Source organism: Lepidochelys kempii, chromosome 18 (genome assembly GCF_965140265.1).
Source record: "Lepidochelys kempii isolate rLepKem1 chromosome 18, rLepKem1.hap2, whole genome shotgun sequence".
NCBI lineage: Eukaryota > Metazoa > Chordata > Testudines > Cheloniidae > Lepidochelys > Lepidochelys kempii.
In genome coordinates this window covers 6,741,157-6,758,751 of record NC_133273.1, presented here as the reverse complement: position 1 = coordinate 6,758,751, position 17,595 = coordinate 6,741,157, and the positions used below count along the sequence as shown (strand labels likewise).

At 42.5% G+C, this 17,595-nt stretch overlaps 1 protein-coding gene and 1 pseudogene across 5 annotated transcripts in view; one reads left to right on the top strand and one right to left on the bottom strand.

Annotated features, from left to right (window-relative positions):
• Positions 1-17,595, bottom strand: part of DDI2 (DNA damage inducible 1 homolog 2) — a 38,731-nt gene that overhangs the window by 20,212 nt on the left and 924 nt on the right. For all 5 annotated transcript variants that reach the window (XM_073317051.1, XM_073317055.1, XM_073317056.1 and 2 more), the window contains exons 2-3: positions 3,789-3,918; positions 2,285-2,521 (exon numbers count right to left, since the gene is read on the bottom strand). In XM_073317051.1, coding sequence (XP_073173152.1) covers positions 2,285-2,521; positions 3,789-3,918 — 367 coding nt within the window. The remainder of the gene's footprint in view (positions 1-2,284; positions 2,522-3,788; positions 3,919-17,595) is intronic.
• LOC140900129 (tissue alpha-L-fucosidase pseudogene) lies at positions 9,486-15,810 on the top strand (annotated as a pseudogene).

Sequence of the window (17,595 nt, the reverse complement as noted above, 5' to 3'; positions counted from 1 at the left end):
GTCACAGCGACCCTAACGCTTAGCATTCCTCCCACAGATCTCAAAGAGCCTTGCAGGAGTGGACGTCATTACCCATACTCATGTTTACATGAGGAAATGGAGGCACCAAGGTCAGCTGGTTTACACGTCACAGTGAGTCAGTGGCATAGCCAGGAATGTAACCCAGGTCTTCTGAATCCCAGTGTGCTGCTCTGTACATTGGACCACGTTGCCAACAAAATCAGATGTTCCACCAAAAAGACAGCAGCAGAACTTACTGGCAATAGATTAATTTTGCATCTGAGCAAAGTCAAAGTTCTATGACATTGCAGGCTCCAAACAACAGTCTTATTTCAAAACCAACATAGGCCAAGATTTACAAATCTGAGTTCTTACAGTTAGATGCCTAAATCTACACTGAATGGGAGTTAAGAAGTGATTACTTTTGAAAAAAAATAAAATAAATTAGGTGCACAACTTCTAGATACCAAAATTTCAGCCATGGTTTTTCAAAGTTTGTACACAACAAAATTAATTCTTAACACCACTTGCATGCAGAAATCAAAACAGTTCTGTGTCAACAGTAGCTAGTGCTTTCACTTCAGGAAATGCAGTGGTTCCCAATACACCTGGTCTTGAAAACTTATTTACTCAGCAAGGAGTCCGATGCTTCGATTTCCATGGCTCCATGCTCTGTATAGCTGGTGCCTTCTGATGTATTGTAATGCATCTAACACAATTACATATGCATTGAAGCTTGATGTATTTTGGACACTACTGTGAGAGCAGATCTGGATATCTGCCCAAATGCTGATGGCAAATTCTGACAGCATAACCTGATAATCCACCCTTCTGAATGCACAGTGCTGTACCAATTTTGAATTATGAGAGTTTACTGTACAGATTAGACAAGGAAAGTGGCAGATGAGCTAGTCCTGGGACCCTGTAGTTCGTGCTCTGCACCATTACCACTGAGAGCATCCTTGCACCATCAAGGGCGGCGAGCTCTAGAAGCAGTGCTCTCATCCTAGGATGGGAGGGAAGAACATCTCACGTGATTCTGTGACAAGCTCTCCGATACAGGGGACACACTGTGAGGCTCAAGAGAGGGCCAATAAAAAGACACTTGTTATGGAAAGTAAAGGATTGTATGCTTTAGTAACATGGCATGCAGTATTGTACATTACTGTGTTCTCTCTCTCTTTGCAACTGTTCATATATATAAAATCAGTATAGAGAATTTTAAAAAAAACCAAACACATAGCTCTCTCCTCCAGCCTTCCTGTACTGGGAGAAGTCACCAGCCTGCAGTCTTTCAAGAGGAGAAAAACTAGGGGAGGCTCTTCTATAGAGTGCTTTTTCCTTCCATCATCTCTCCCAAACCTTCACACTAGTAACCAAGCTCCTGATAAACAGTTTTCTACAAATGGATCTCTAGTAAGGGTTTATAGCCATGCATTTTAATGTCTGCAAATGATCTGTTTTCATACTAAATGAGCTCTATGTTATTGCAAAAATAAATAAAGCTCAAATGAAACGAGGAGTGAGCAGCAAAGACCAAGTGTTCACCAGCAGAGTGTGGAGGGCATTATACTACTAAGTCTGCCAAGTGCACCACCATCTTAGATAGCACCCAGAAGGATTTTAACAATTTGTTTCTAAAAAAGCCAAATGTACAATTTTTTAAAAGACATTTAAGGAAACTCTTCAAAAGGAATAGTGAAACAAACACTGTTTACTGGTTCCCAGGGTGACCACAGGGCTGCCAGATTAGGTGTCTGCCACTGAGATACAAAGCCTCTCTTATTTAGGTTTTTTTTTAAGTCCATGTCTGTAGTGACGAAATATTAATATCTTCCAGGCTTTTGCAAGGGAGGTAGGATGGGATTTAAAATGAGCTATTTTCTGTTTGGGTCGTAGAGAACTAGGGATGGTAATACAGTTACCAGTAATTGGTACAGTTGATAGGATGCTCCGTACAGAGGCCAGGGATGGAACCGGTCCTAAAAACTGATCTCACCCCCCAGATTTGGTCCTTCCAAGAAAGGGGACAAGGCACATCCGCAGAGTTGCACGGAGGAAGCTTACAAAGCTGTTGCTAGCGAGGGCTATTCCTGTTCTGGGGATAGGGGAATTCCACCTCCAGTGCAGTCCGCAGTAAATTCACTAAGAAGCCATTGTGAGCAATCCAACTGACTGAACACCCGTGACCACTTTGTACTCGGACTCGGCACAGACAGAAGTTACCACGCAACAGCCTCAGACAAAGCAAGGAAGAACCAGTCGCCTCCAAATCCCAATTTACCAAGGTCTCCACTGAGCAGTGCCTCAGCCAGGGGCGGATTGCGTTCTTTCAGCAGGGACAGCTCGTGGGGATTGGCAAGCAACATGTCCCGTAACAACGTCGGATTGTCCAAGCCCTGCAGGGACGGTGGTGTACCCGGGGGCGATGGGCGAGGATGCTGCGCTGGCGGCTGCTGTGGCTGCAGCTGGGCCGATGTCCCAGGCACTGTAATGCTGCTGAAGTCTATCCTGGGCAGACCTTAAGGGAAAATGAGGTAACAGTTTGACCATTTCACCTTCTCAGCTGCTGTGGACAATGCAGTCAGAAGCGGTGGAATGGCTGAACATGCTACACGAGTATTTCATTTACACAGCAATTCATGTCTGAGCTCCACTGTGTTACCAACGTATTCAGGTTAGTGGGTTAGGAATACCATTACATATTTACCAGTCACATATCTGGCCCATTTTCCTGTGAAACTCACTTAACCCCCTCCGACACAATTTTTCAACTCTGAGATATGCATACCACCAATCTACCTCACAAGGGGGTTGTGAGGCTTAACAGCGCCTGTAAAGCACTTCTGAATTCCTCAGATGAAAGGAGATATGGTAGTGAAAAAATATTACTGAAGCCCTGCACTGCAGCCACCAATCTTCCAGCTGAGGCAGAGCTGGGACTTTACAGCCATTCCCCTGCTATAAGCTGCGGTCAACATTTCCTTTGTTAAGGGATACAATTATAACAGGAACTCTTAGGACTAAGAATTATAAGGGGGAAGTAGGACTCCAATTCCATACTATGGGGCTTGAGGAATCTTTTGAATAAATATTGCATCACATAATTGGTCTGCTAAGATTCAGCTTCTCTGTGCATAGTCACGAGATGTACTCGGAGCACACATTGCAACAGTCCTCTAATGTGTCGGAGCAGCACAGATTGCCTATTATTGCACCATTATACTGAATGGGAGGGAACAGGAAGCCTTATAAAAATCCACATGCATTCACAGAAGCTGCTTTTATGAACAAATTATTTTGGGCACTTTTCTCCCACCCCCAAACAGCAAACTAAATCATGCCTACCCATGGACTAAAGCATCACTGCAAGAAGTAAACCCTTTAAGTAACCAAAGCAAAGAAAAAGCCCACCCCCAAACAAAAACAGTTTTTCCTGATGAAGATGGCTATTGTGAAGTTTTTCAAGCACTTGTATGAAATGTGTTACACACATATAAAGTAGTGTTTTGGTGTATTTATTTACTAATGAACCAACTTTCTGCCCCAAGTAAATGTTCTATCACCAAGTTATTAACTCTCTGAAAAAGGGGACGTTTTAAATTTCATACATTAGTAGATCCTTGACAGGACAGCATTAGTTAAGTTTCACACACATCAATAAATAAAACTTCCAGAGCATTAAAAGGCTAAACAGCCACAATTTAAAGGTAATCTTCTGGGTACAGCAAGGGGGGCTGCAAGCCAACAGCAGGTAGCCCAACGAGCTAGTCTGAAGAGTTTCTCACCTGGAAACTGGACTGGAGGCCGTGGCTCCGCATTCTCCTTTTGCCGTAAAATCACCACATCCCCATCTTTCAAGCCATACGAGGCCAATGATCTGTGGTTGTCAGTTAGAGGCCTCTCCGCATAGACAATCTGTATATAGGGAGAGAGACAGCGTGACAGGAAACAAGCTTATACATAGCACAAAGTGGACTGACAGCAAGACCCTAAATGGTGATTTTACTTAGGAACATTAAATCTGATTCACTATAAATTTCAAGATGAATCCAAAAGAATTACCGGTAAGTGTGCAGTTCTCAAGAGACTGCTGCAAATCAAGTGCCCTGTGCACTAGGCAGATAGTTCCCAAGAGGAGTACTCAGTACTCCACAGAGAATTATTCTTACAGGAAACCAACAAGGTTTCACAGTACATAGCATTTCTGAGAAGGGCTGGTTAAGGAATAAGAATGGTAGATTTTAGAGCAGCTTTGGATAAGGCCCCGATTTCTACATATTCCCATATAAACCTGGAATCACCTTCAGCCAAAACTCTGTCTGCCTGCTTCCTAAATTGTGATCTCCCATCATAAAAATGACAGCCGCAATAACTTTATGAATTTCAAGGCAGAAGTGTTGAATACCGGACAGGATAGGAGGACATGAGGTCTTCAGTGGAATTCTGATTTCAGCCTTGAATATGTAGCCATGACTCTCCATAACATCCAGTTTTACAGAACTTACATTACCATTAACTTATGTCAATGCACAACAAATTCTAAAGTCAGAAGGGACCAACAGATCATCCAGCCTGACCCCCTGTATATCACAGGCCACCAACACCATCCACACACTAAATCCAACAACTGAAATTAGACCAAAGCATTACAGCCCACTGGAGACTAGACTGTGTGCCACAGGCAGAGAATAAGAGGGACTAAGGGGCACCAGTGCCCAAGGCCCCTGCAATGGTAGGGAAATGAATAAATAAGATGTACCCAGATAATCCTAGCAAGTGACACACTCTCTCACGCCACAGAGAAAGGCAAAAATATCCTCTAGTCACTGTCAATCTAACCTGGAGGAAAATTCCTCCCCAACCCCAAATAGGATAATCAGTTAGACTCTGAGCCATCTCTGACTGTTTGAGATATTTTCTAATAGCAATCGTGGAAAGGTCATGTGTCATAGTATGGAACCTCATCGTATCATCCCCTCCATAAACTTGAAACAAGTTAGGTTGCACTAACTACTCCCTTTGGAAGGGTCTTCTAGAACTTCACTCCTCTGATGGTTAGAAACCTTCATCTAATTTCAAGACTAAACTTGGTGAAGGCCAGTTGATATCCATTTGTTCTTGTGCCAGCATTGGCCCTAAATAACTCCTCTCCCACCCTAGTGTTTATCACTCTGATGTATTTATAGAGAGCAACCATCTCTCTCCAGAGCCTTCATTTTGTTAGGCTAAACAACCCAAGCTCCAAGTCTCCTCTCGTAAGGTAAGTTCTCTGTTTCTCTAATCATCCTAGCAGCCCTTCTCTGCACTTGTTCCAGTCTGAATTCATCTCTCAAATACAGGAGACCAGAATTGCAAGCAGTATTCCAGATGAGGTCCTCCAGTTAATATCAGAGAAATTAAAGTCTCCCATAATCACACAATTCCCAGTAGTATTTCTTTCATTGGTCTATCCATATCCAAATCAGATCCTGGGGGTCTGTAACAGACCCCAAGCACTGTTCCAGGGGAGTCTGTTTCCATTTTTCTCCAAAATGATTTTGACCCAAACATTCCATTCCGTCACTCTCGAGTTCTTTACAGTCTACCTCATCATTAACATACGGTGCTATTCCACCATGTTTATCTTTATTTCTGCCTTTCCTGACCAGCACATACCTTTCAAAACCCGTACTCCAGTCATGACGACTATTCCACCACATTTCCATTATCCCTATAATATCTGGTTTCACCTCCTGCACCAGTAGGTCTAGTTCTTCCTGTTTGCAACCCAGGCTCCTTGCACTGGAGTACAGACATCTTAGCTGTTTCACTTGGCCTTACCCAGGTTCTTCATCTGACAAGGCACAATCATTTTACTGCCCGCATAGCCTACCTGCCAGTGCCAGTACCAAGGACAGTAATAATCTTTCCTCTTGTTGTCCATTCTCCTTCTCTCTATCCGCTTACTTGATTTCCCTCCTGCTAAATATTATAATCAGGTATGGGGATTATATGACCACCTCCAAAACATTTTCCCCAAATTCCTAATTTAAAGCTCATTTAATCAACTCTGCCAGCTTCCATCCCAGAAGTCTACTACCCTCTCTACTCAGGTGGAGTCCATCTCGTGAGAGCAGCTCTCTGTCCGTGAATGCTCCCAGTGGTCGAACATCCCAAAGCTCTCCTTGTAGCACCACTGCCTGAGCCATCTGATGATCATCATAATCTGGTCTTTCCTTTGCTCTCCTCCTCTATGGACACTGAAGATCTCCCACTGAAGATCACTTAAACCTCCATTTCTTAAGCATCTTCTCCAGCTTGGTGCAGTATTCCTTGATGTGTCCCAGTGAGAATCTAGCAGCATCATTTGTTCCCATGTGAAAGACGATAAATGGTTTCTTTCCTGCTCCCCTTAGGATCCTCTTCAGTCTCACGTCCACATCTCATATCTTAGTCCTGGCAGACAGCACACCATCTGGTGACAGGCCTATCTGTTCTTCTTAGTAGGGAGTCCCCAGTTGTGTAGACTGTTTCTTCCTGGTGTTGGTGTGAGTCTCCAGTCCTCCCTCTTCTGTTCTTTCTGGCTGCAAGTCTTCTTGTCATCTGTTCTCACTTGCAATCTTCTGCAAGTCATACTCTATCGTCCTGGAGCTCTGAATTCTGGATCGCCTCTTGTAGGACTAGCTATTCTACTTGTCTTCCTTGCTCTTTTGTTACTGTCTGCCTCTCCCCTTCATTTTCTAACTGAGCAAAACCTGTCCTTCAGCTCTACTTCTCCCTTGCTAGCTAGTCTTCTCCTATGCCTTGTTTTTGTAGTCACATTCTTCCATGGGCCACTTTCTTCATCCAGCGGTCTACCCTCACAGTTCTCTTGGCCAGCAGGCATCTGCAAGCATTGAGTTTTCTCTTCAACCTCCTCTCTCCATCATCTTCTGAAATTCTGTCTAAACTCAACCATAATTTCTAGCTGCATCTCCAAACATGGGATCTTCTCTTCCATCAGTTCTATTGGGCAGCACATCATACAAATGAAGCTCTTTCAGGTACCCTCTACAGCAAGGATAGGCAACCTATGGCATGCGTGCCAAAGGCGGTACGCGAGCTGATTTTCAGTGGCACTCACAATGCCCGGGTCCTGGCCACTGGTCCGGGGGGCTCTGCATTTTAAATGAAGCTTCTTAAACATTTTAAAAACCTTATTTATTTACGTACAGCAATAGTTTAGTTATTTATTAAAGACTTATAGAAAGAGACCTTCTAAAAACGTTAAAATGTATCACTGGCACATGAAACCTTAAATTAGAGTGAATAAATGAAGACTCGGCACACCACTTCTGAAAGGCTGCCGACCCCTGCTCTACAGAGTAACGTACATCCTGCACCTTCCACAACCTGTTACCTGTAACGTTTTAAGTATAAACGAGCCCTTAGACAACTGGCCCCAAAGAGCCACCCCATCAGCAGGGGTGTGAGGTGGCCTCTCCCGCCTTTGCAAGTCCAGGTAATGTCCATTCTGCACAGGTTGCTGCCACCCCCTCATTTACTCTCTCTCAAAGCTGAATGATGGGCAATCTAACTAAAAAAATCTAAGCATAAAAAAAGCTTCAAAGGACAGAATGAAAGAAAAAACAATGAGGGACGAACCAAAGTCAACGCATCTGATCTGAGTTAAGGAGCTGCATGCTCATTGGGGTCACTCACCCTTTTACACCCTTGGAAGACTCAGGGATGGGAAGGAGTCAGTGACACCAAATAACTATGCTCACAGTACAGTCATCTTGATCCCACAAGTGGCCATGTACAGAGGCTACTCAAAGAAGAATACAGGACCTTCTCATTCACTGTTAAATCTTTGCTGAGCAATGGGAAAGGCCATTAGGTCTTTTGTGCAAATCAGGATTAACCATTGCAAGTACCCAAGTTTCTCCTGTACTATATTCTGGTTTATACTGCAGACTTGCAAGCTTACCTTAAAAATCATTTGCTTCTAAAGTACCAGAATTTGAATAGTGCTATTTCTAAAAACTGACTTTGCAGTCTCAGAATATTTCAGGCTCAGAAGATAAAAAATCTGGAGCTGAATTTGAAATAGGATTGTCCAAAACATGAAGTAGGTGCTGCCAAAACAGATGCGTGTTTCCAAAGCAGTTATTTTGTTAAACTATGAAAAGTTTTTCTTTTCAAAAATAAACCTGTTTAAAATTAAATCTGACTTTAATACAAAATATTTTAAATCCTAAATGTATTATAATCTCTTAAATCTTTTAAATTAAAAAAAGTATGCTGAATTCATATGCCTCTATCAAAAACTGAGTTAAAGGCTGCTTTGCTATGTAAAGAATCAGAGCAAACTCATCCATTTTGAGGTCAAGCTTTATAAATATGGCACAATAGGTCATATACTATTCTGTTTAATAAAAATATTTTACATGCTGTTGTGTGTGTTTAATTAAATTCCAGTTATCATCCTAATGCAGCTTGACATAATCATGAGCAAAAGGTTAATTTAGTAAATAAGCAGTATCAGTCACCATTTTCTAACATACTAAAAATGTGCAATTAATAAGAATCTAAAACATTAAGCTACATAATTGCTTAAATAAATGTATATAGTTATACTGTTGTATCCTTCTACATAGCAAAAAGAAGTACCAAACCTAGTGTAAAGGCTCTATTTAGTTGTAAATCAACATGTTTTAATGGTTATATCAGCAGAGAAGAAACAGTACAACAAACTCTTACTGGCATTATGAAACTTTGTTTGTGATGAGTTGATTTTCAAAGCAGCATCTCACATAACTAAACACACCCCAACCTGTGCTGCACCACTGTGAGTTAGTCATGCCACTGACAGGGGAAAAAAACAAGCTAGGAATAAACCTGACCTGCAGCTGTAAATCTTAAATGACAGTTTCTTCACATGGATATTCTGGGAGAAGCAACTTAATCAGTTTAAGACAGATTTAGCCTGTCTTCTTGCTTGGATTGGATTTTTAAACTTTCCACCTTAACAGCTCGAAGCATGAATTAAGCACACCGCAATTAACGCCATATCCCTCAGCAAAACAAATTAACACACTCTTAACCATCCTCCTTTACAGGCAAAATAAACTAATTTGATTTAGTTGCTTCTGCATGGTATGAAACATTACAAAAGCAAACGCTGATAGGACAGCCCAGTACTAAGTCACTAGCTTCTCTGAAGCTGGGCAGTGCCCAAGATCCCCCAGCATTATGAAGTGCTCTCATTTTGCAAAGAATGCCTGACCAGGAAGGCAGGTAGCTTTCTGCTGTTTGAATGACAATACAGCAGGAATGCCTTTCCTTTAAAAGCAAGAACAAAAGCAGTACAGATATTACAAACTCTACCAAACAAAACTATAACATTTGTAAGTTACTGATTCATGCTGCTGAGGTCTCATGCTAGAAGAGCACCACCTGTGGTCAGTTCTCGCACCTGTACTACAATCTGTTTAATGAGTCTCTCATCCATCAGCAGGTCGATGGCGCTGAAAGGTACTATATGCTCCCCTACCCTACCATATTGATGACATTCTGTGCTGGGCCCCTGTGTACCATCACTGACTGCTCTCCATTCAGCTATGCCTACTTTAGCCTGCCACAGACCTTCCACAGGTCTAGGGGTTGGGAGCTGCCAGGCTTCATAACAGGTTAAGCCCACACCCAACTGATAGGCCTGGTACAGTCACGGTCTTGGTCGAACACTGGTACAGATCACCACCTAGCTCTTACACAGCACTTTTCGTCAGTAGATCTCAAAGTGTCTTACAAAGAGAGGTCAGTGACACTTCCTACTAGAGATCCCCAGGCAGCACATAAGTAAATCAAAATCTAGAATGAGAACTCTTACTCTAATTTTCAATAGGATATCAACCAGTTTTTGCCCCCCCCAAGTAACTGCAATCAAGAAAATCCATTAGCCATAAAAGTAGCATGCTTTAAAAATACTGAGAAGAATAGTGTCAGCAATGTAAAGAACTAGAGGTTGATGTAGTTATCTCAGCAGCACTGTACCGTGAGAAACAGAGTTCTGAGCTCCTGGGGCCACCCACATCAAGTAACTCGTGACTGGTACTCAGAGAACTGCTGATGGGTTCCAGACCTCCTTAGCTGAAGTGTTATGACAATGTGCAACCCAAGAGCAGGTCAGTAAATGGGGGTGGGTTAGTGGCTGAAGAAGGAAAGTAGATAAAATATTCATGATCCCAGAAGACTCCAAAACAGGTTCCCGCAGCATATTTTGTTCAGATTTTCCTCCCTTTCCAAATCCCTTTATGGGACGGAAGGTGCAATCTGTTAGCCAGACCAAATAAAAAAAAAATCACAAACTTGTTAGCAATCAAAAGGTGAATGGGAGACAAAAATCTCACTATTCCCTTCACCTCTCTTGCCTTCCACTCCCCTCCACATGTTCTACTCGCTGCCTGCTCCACTTGCCTCCCTGTTCCTGGTGTCTCCTTTCCTCACAAGCGTGTGTGTGTCATCCCTTTGACTGGGAACTTTGCTGTGTGGCACAAAGTCATCAACCATCTCCATTAAATCGTTCCTCACAGTGCATCCTTTTTAGTCAAGACTTTCAGCCCTCACTTTTCCCTGAACAGTAGTAAAATGAATTTTCAGAGTTCAATAAAGCACACACACATAATAAGAACATCAGTTTCTCATCACAACCATTGGCCTTCCCCACTTCCTTGGTTTATTCCCCCGCTGTGTAATGTTTAATATGAATTGCACCTTCCTTGGGGGGCAGGAGCCTGACAATTTTGCTTTTAAAGCAACATGCCTCTGATCATTGCAAAAAGAGAGCTATGATAAAAATAATGCAAGAAAAGACCCTGAGTTAAAAAACTATTTGTCAGTTTAAGCAAGCACAGTCCTTCCTTATTGGAAGCTGATTCTTGTCCTTAAGACAAGCTGATCTTCCAATAAGTAAAATACAAATGGTATTTATATAGTTTCTTCCTATGAAAGATTGCAAAATGCTCTACAGAAAGAGGGGCTGACTAGAAAGGATGTTATACAGATATAGGCCCAGCAAATACGTGGGCAGAAAGGGAAAATGATGGACAGTAAAGGAGAGAATGGAAGGAAGCAGGAATTAGCAAGGGACAGGAGAAGCAGAGGCACTTCTGATGGTGTTTGGAGTCAACTGCAGGTTATTTGACCTAGATAACTGTGGAAGCTATTACATAAAAACTTTAAAATTATTTGCTGAGAGGGGAAAAAATCCCAATGACGGAGCAGCACAAGCAAGAGAGTACACAACCAGACATCATCTTAAAAGAGAGTCAGTGTTGTCACATTATCATTATGTAAGTAGCTGGAGGGACACAGCTGAAAGACTAGAGGTGTTTACACTACAGGCAGTACTTCAGGGGGGAGGGATAGCTCAGTGGTCTGAGCACTGTCCTGTTAAACCCAGGGTTGAGAGTTCAATCCTTGAGTGGGCCATTTAGGGATCTGGGGCAAAAGTTAGGGATTGGTCCTGCTTTGAGCAGGGGGTTGGACTAGATGACCTCCTGAGGTCCCTTCCAACCCTGATATTCTATGATTCAGAAATTCAAGCCTCCAGTTGCAGGCATTTGTACATTCTCGTATGCAGAGAAGTTATGCTGGTCATTGGCAACAGGAAGAACAAGGGATATTCATGTTTTTGTAACCACAGCTTTCAGTGTTAACTGCTATTTATTGGTCATGGGTTCCTCTTCCCTTGCAGGCAAGGTGGAAGAACATGGACCAGGAGGGGCCTGGGACTCTGATTTTATCGTACCAGAACAAGTCTCATTTAAGAACATGTATCTGGTATTGATATTCATTCTCTGTATAAACATGGGTTGGCAGCAGCATAAAAAGAATGGGAATCTTTGCGATCCATCGTCTCTCGCTCTCCAGTGAGAAAAATGAAGAGTTTTCCCTAAGGAACTCCATGGGCCTTTGATTTTCTAATCTCATTTTAGACTGTGGTGGTTAGATCAGTGGACTAGATGACCTCCTGAGGTCCCCTCCAACCCAGATATTCTATGATTTGATTCTGCAGTTACGTGGCTTTCGAATAGGATGGTGTGCAGCATGCCCTGGGAAGCAGATAAGATATGGAGCTCTCCAGCACTAAGTAACTGGCATCAACTCACCCAAACTCAGAAGTAATCAAAAGTCAGCATTAAACCTTTATTGCAGGCATGGAAGCTGCGCACAATATTTTCATGTTGTTTTTTAGATGTCCTTTATTATTATTATTATTATTATATTATTCACATTTCTGTAGTGCTCGGATACCCAAATCAGGATCCCATTGCACTACACGGGCTGCATATAAAGATAGGGTTCAGCTCCTGAAGAGCTAATGACTTGATCCCCTGGGATTTTTGCACATCTTAAAGTGTTGAACCAATTTCACTAAAACCTTGAGAGCAGTCAAGTTAAATACTGAGTTGTACAGGAAGCTAATAGAGAACAATAGCTCAGAAACAATAAGCAACTTGAAGGCTCCGATCTAGTAGCTTTTAGTGAGAAGTCCTAATTCAACCAGAAATGGGGAGATTTCTTCTTTTCCCAAAATTACGAGACTATCTCGGGAGGCAAATTAAGTTTACAGCTGTGGCTTGATAGTGGCAACCACATTATTTAAATCTATCCATTAGCATGCACACACAGGTCTGACTATTTGGAAAAACAAAAGGACAGGAATATTGGCTCTCTTTTAAAACTGTATTTCCAGGCCTTTTCCCAATGAACATCCTGAAACTTTACCCTAAATAAAAATTGCAACAAACCAGCCCTAGTCGCCAATATATCTGGTGGCTGTTTGATGGCCTCCAGGAAATGAACTGAAGGCCCTAGTCTAGAACTCAGTGGACATGTGTCCACACCAGAGTGGATAAAAATCAATTAAAAAAATTAATAAATAAAAATCCAATTTTTTAATTTAAATCTGATTTTTTTGATAAAATGCTTTTTGAGGAAAAAACCTATCTAAAGATAGTTTTAATGAAGCTACATTATAGCTCAAAGATATCTCATCATGGAATAGGGATTATAAATTCTAATTCTATAGTATGAGACAATATATTCATGTAATGTTTAAGAAAAGTTTTGTAAATGAGTTCCAATAGTTCATGGATTAGGGACCCAAATTTATGGGGTTCCAGGGGCTTCTGTATAGATTATTTAGGTTAATCTTTCTATCTATTCAATGGGACTCAGTGCTCAGTCTAGAAGATATCATCAGAGATGCTTAGTTTTGCAGTTCCCAAACTGTGGATTTGTGTCTCCAGAGATAAATTGCTTGTTAACAGCAAAAATGGTTTTAAATAAATAAATAAATATACAGTGGTGAGAAATAAAAGACCTCAACCCTATTGTCCCTCTCCAAATTTGTGTACACTGAGTCAATCCCTTACCTCTCTCTAAAAGTGCAAAGTTTCAAAAAGTTCAATGAATAGAAGATTGTTGGGGGCGGAATAGATCTGGACAAGGAGAAGAAGTCTGGAGATAAACGTGAGAAGGGATGAACAGTAGGCAGAAACAAAAGTGAAACTGTTTGAGCAGCATATTTCTGAAGTCTCAAGGTCTTCCTGAATGTAGCTTTCATTGATTTGAGAGCTACCAGACCATTCTCACTAGAAGGGAAAACCTATGATGGCAGCAGGCAGTAAGAGAGACCCAGTTTGAGAATAAGAACCATTCAAGACATATATGTTTTCTGATGTTTTAAAGAAAGTCACACCAGTGAACTGGAGGAAGTCACTTAAGCACTTTGATTCAGAGACTGTTGAAGTGATAATCTCACTTTTAACAGCAGTAGCTTCTTCTGCTGATGTAGAAAGAATATTTTCTTCCTTTGGACTAATTCATTCCAAATTGAGAAATCGTTTGGGACCTGAAAAAGCAGGAAAGCTTGTTTTTCTTTTCCAGATTACAAACAAACAGGAAAATGAAGGTGAAGACGACCGAGTTAGCTGCAGAAGCCAATATTTTAAGTTTCTCATGTTGACCTGGCTGACAGAGTCAATTTAATTTTTGTTTTTTTAAACATTTCATTTAACTATTTTAGTTAAAAAACAATTTTAACAAAAACAAACCTGATTTTAAAAATCTTGAATGTTTAAATTCAAAAATTCATATGCTTGTTTCATTAAAATATTATATGTTTGCTGTTGAAGAAAAAAATCCAGAATACATAAAGTTGTTGTTTTAGTTAAATAAAACAATTTAAATGTCTGTCTGATGATGTTCTCCTCCTAATACATCAGGGCAAGAAAATCCTCTAAATATTAATGATTCACCTGTTGAATTGGAGATAGATATTTATGAAGTCATTGGGAGGTGAACTGCTTCAATTACCTTTGGTAAATGAAATAACCAATCATTCATTTTCTGATACAGCTGTAAACCTAATCTGAAAAGTTTTAAAAATAAATCACTTAAAAAATGTACATAGTGTGTACCTTCTAAAAATGAAACCTACATCTATCTCCGAGTTGTGAAGAATATGTATTAAGGTTATAACAACCAACAAGAATGCACTTTTATGTAGAAATCCATAATTAAATCGAGTCTTCCTGACAAGTGATTTAAATCATGATTTAAATCAACTCAATTTACATCAAATCCACCCCGCCACACCACAAAACCATCCATCGTAACCAAGCTGCTTACCAGTTCTATAAAGTGGCATCTGAGCTATACCTCCCAACCCAATCACAAGGGACTGGGTGTGGAGGTGTCTTACCCAGGGCTGAGATGAGTCAGAGAACTTGGGCACTGTGGGGGAAAAGCTTATTATACTACTGCTGACCATATACTGAACCTGTTGCACAGAGAAACTGACATCAACCTCCAGGGCTGTCAGTCTAACACTCTTCACCAGCACTAATCTTCGAGCAGCCAGGTATGTGGTGCTGACTACAAAGCATCATGAGGGCTTCACACACTAGGGGTCTCCTGTGTCCTGTAACTGGAATTCTATGGATACAGGGTCCCATCGAGACCTAATGGGTGAACTGGGACAAGCTCTCAGAGAAAGGAACATACGCTATGGACTGTACCATTTTCTCAGAGTGGTTTAATCCTCTGTATTTACATGATCAAAAAAATGGCATCAAGAAACAGAATTTTATCTTTTCAAAAACTATGCCAGAGCTTTATGATCTTGTTTTGAGGTATAAACCAGATCTGATTTGGTCAGATGGTGATTGGGAGGGTCCAAACACATATTGGAACTCTACCTCTTTCCTTGCCTGGCTTTATAATGATAGTCCTGTGAAGGATCCTGTTGTGATAAATGACTGTTGGTGCAACAACTGCTTCTGTCATCATGGAGGATACTATAACTGTGCCGATAAATACAAGCCGGGCACCCTGCCACAGCACAAGTGGGAGATGTGCACATCTATTGACAAAAGGTCTTGGGGCTATTAAAGCAACATGCAACTCAACGAGCTCATGGATGAATCAACTATTATCTCAGAACTAGTGCAGACTGTGAGTTTTGGAGGCAACGATCGTCTCAACGTGGGCCCCACAAAAGAATGGGTGATTGTTCCAATCTTTCAAGAAACGCTTCTGTCCCTTGGAAAATGGCCGCGTGTTAATGGGGAGGCAATTTATGCTTCTAAGCCATGGAGGGTGCAGATGGAGAACACCACAATCCATGCACGGTACACTTCTAAAGGATCAACTGTCTATGCCATCTTTCTGACCTGGCCAGAGGGTGTTGTGTTGAAGCTGTCTTCACCTATTCCATCTCCAAGCACACAAGTGACTAATATGCACTTAAAATTTAAATTAAAGTTTTGGGCTGTATAAGTGTATTTTTGGAAAAAGACCAAAAAAGCAAAGGCAATAATCACAGAATGCTCCATGTGCTTTGACAGGTGTGTCAAGCCTCTGATTTGGTGTTATGAGAAAAGAGAGAGACAGCAGATCAGATGTGGACAGAAATGACAAATGGACATCAGAGCTCAAATGCCAAATGGTGTGTAACCCTATCTTGGGTGGGTTGTATCCCTCCCTCTAACACACACCTAACACTTGTTTTCTTCTTGTGTTTTGGCAACACTTGTATAGCTTGTCATGTCAGCAAAGCCTTACCAAATTTGAACTGGATTGAGGTATACTCTATGAAAGTCCTAGACACTAGTTTTCATTTCAGCTGCCTCTCACGCCCAAAAGGAAAAAAGTGAAAACCTCATTCTCACACACCCCAAACTGGTATTTCAGGCTTAACAAGGGGCGGGGACCAAGTCAACCTGATGTACTAAGTGTTAGAGGAAATCTAAGGGAATTCTCATCCTAAAATGCTACCCCATTTCCTTAGCAGAATGAGGGAAAGGATGTTAATCAATTTCTTAGGTGGGCTGAAGTACATATGCTTCCTAGTAGCAACTCTGAGACGTTTCCCTAGGCAGGCAGCTGGGAGGCCAGCCTCTTCACCCCAAAACTCTCACAGTCCTCATCACTCTTAAAGGGCAGAGAAATCCTTGTTCCCCTTTCTCATCAGGGACTCAGATGGTGCTTGGAAACTAGATGGGGAGTCTCACCTGGCTTGCAGGTTTAAAATGGGGCAGTGGGAGACAGGGACACTGAAGAGACTGGTGTCTGGGAGAGACTGTTCTAGCAATGAAGTGGATTTGGTGGGTCTGAAGACTTTCCCCAATGGAAGAAAAGGGTGTAAATGTTCCTGTCAGTGGATCCAAGACCACACCACTCAAGAACAGAATAGAGGGGTTTCTACTATGAGGGAGAGAGTCTCCAGGCTTTGCATCTCTGGGTGTAGGATGGTGAGGTAGAAAAGAGACTCTGGCTCCACTGATTGGAAGATGTGTCCTGAAGATAGGTGGAGGGAGCCTATGAATGTGGTGGAGAGTCACTTCTTGGGGAGATGAGGTCCCCTGCCTTTTGGCTACCATGAGCCAGAGTGGAAGGGGTCACTCCCTAGATGAGATCCCATGCCAGTCCTAAGAGAGAGGGGATGAAACCTAAGGTCCCTCACAGCTGTTGGGTGGAAGAATGGAGGGTTAACAAGGCATGGCTGTCCCTTTTCAAGGGAGGGGCCCCAGGTCCCCCAAAGACTGGAGATGAAGAGAGACCTACTCTCCAGGTTCCTTAATTCCACAACTGTCTCTCTGTCACAGAAACACTGGGGAGAGCCCCCTCCCAGAGGCTCCTTCGGCTCTTAGCCACGGGGATCCTGGGGTGAGCCGAGCTCCCCCAGCGCCTCATCTGACCCTGCTGCGGGGGTGCCAGGGAGGGGCAGAGACTAGGACACAGGGTCTCGCTCTCCCCGGGTCACTCCGTCCCTGAGAGGCTGGGAGAGGAGATGGGGTCCAGTCACTTTCCCCAGTATGTGTGGGTTTCTCTCTGCAAGTCCTCTCCAGGGCTGGGAGATAACTGGAGTCTCCCCAGCCTGGGGGGATGAGTGGGACGGGACTGGAGAGGGGGTCTCCCCAGGCTAGGGGGATAGGGGAAGCAGGGGCCCACATAGGGGGGATGAGTAGGGTCTCCCAGCAGCAGGGGGCAAGTGGGAGAAGGGGGGGGGGTGAGAGAACGCAGTGGGAGAAGGAGGACGGAGTGGGAGGGGGGATGAGGGGG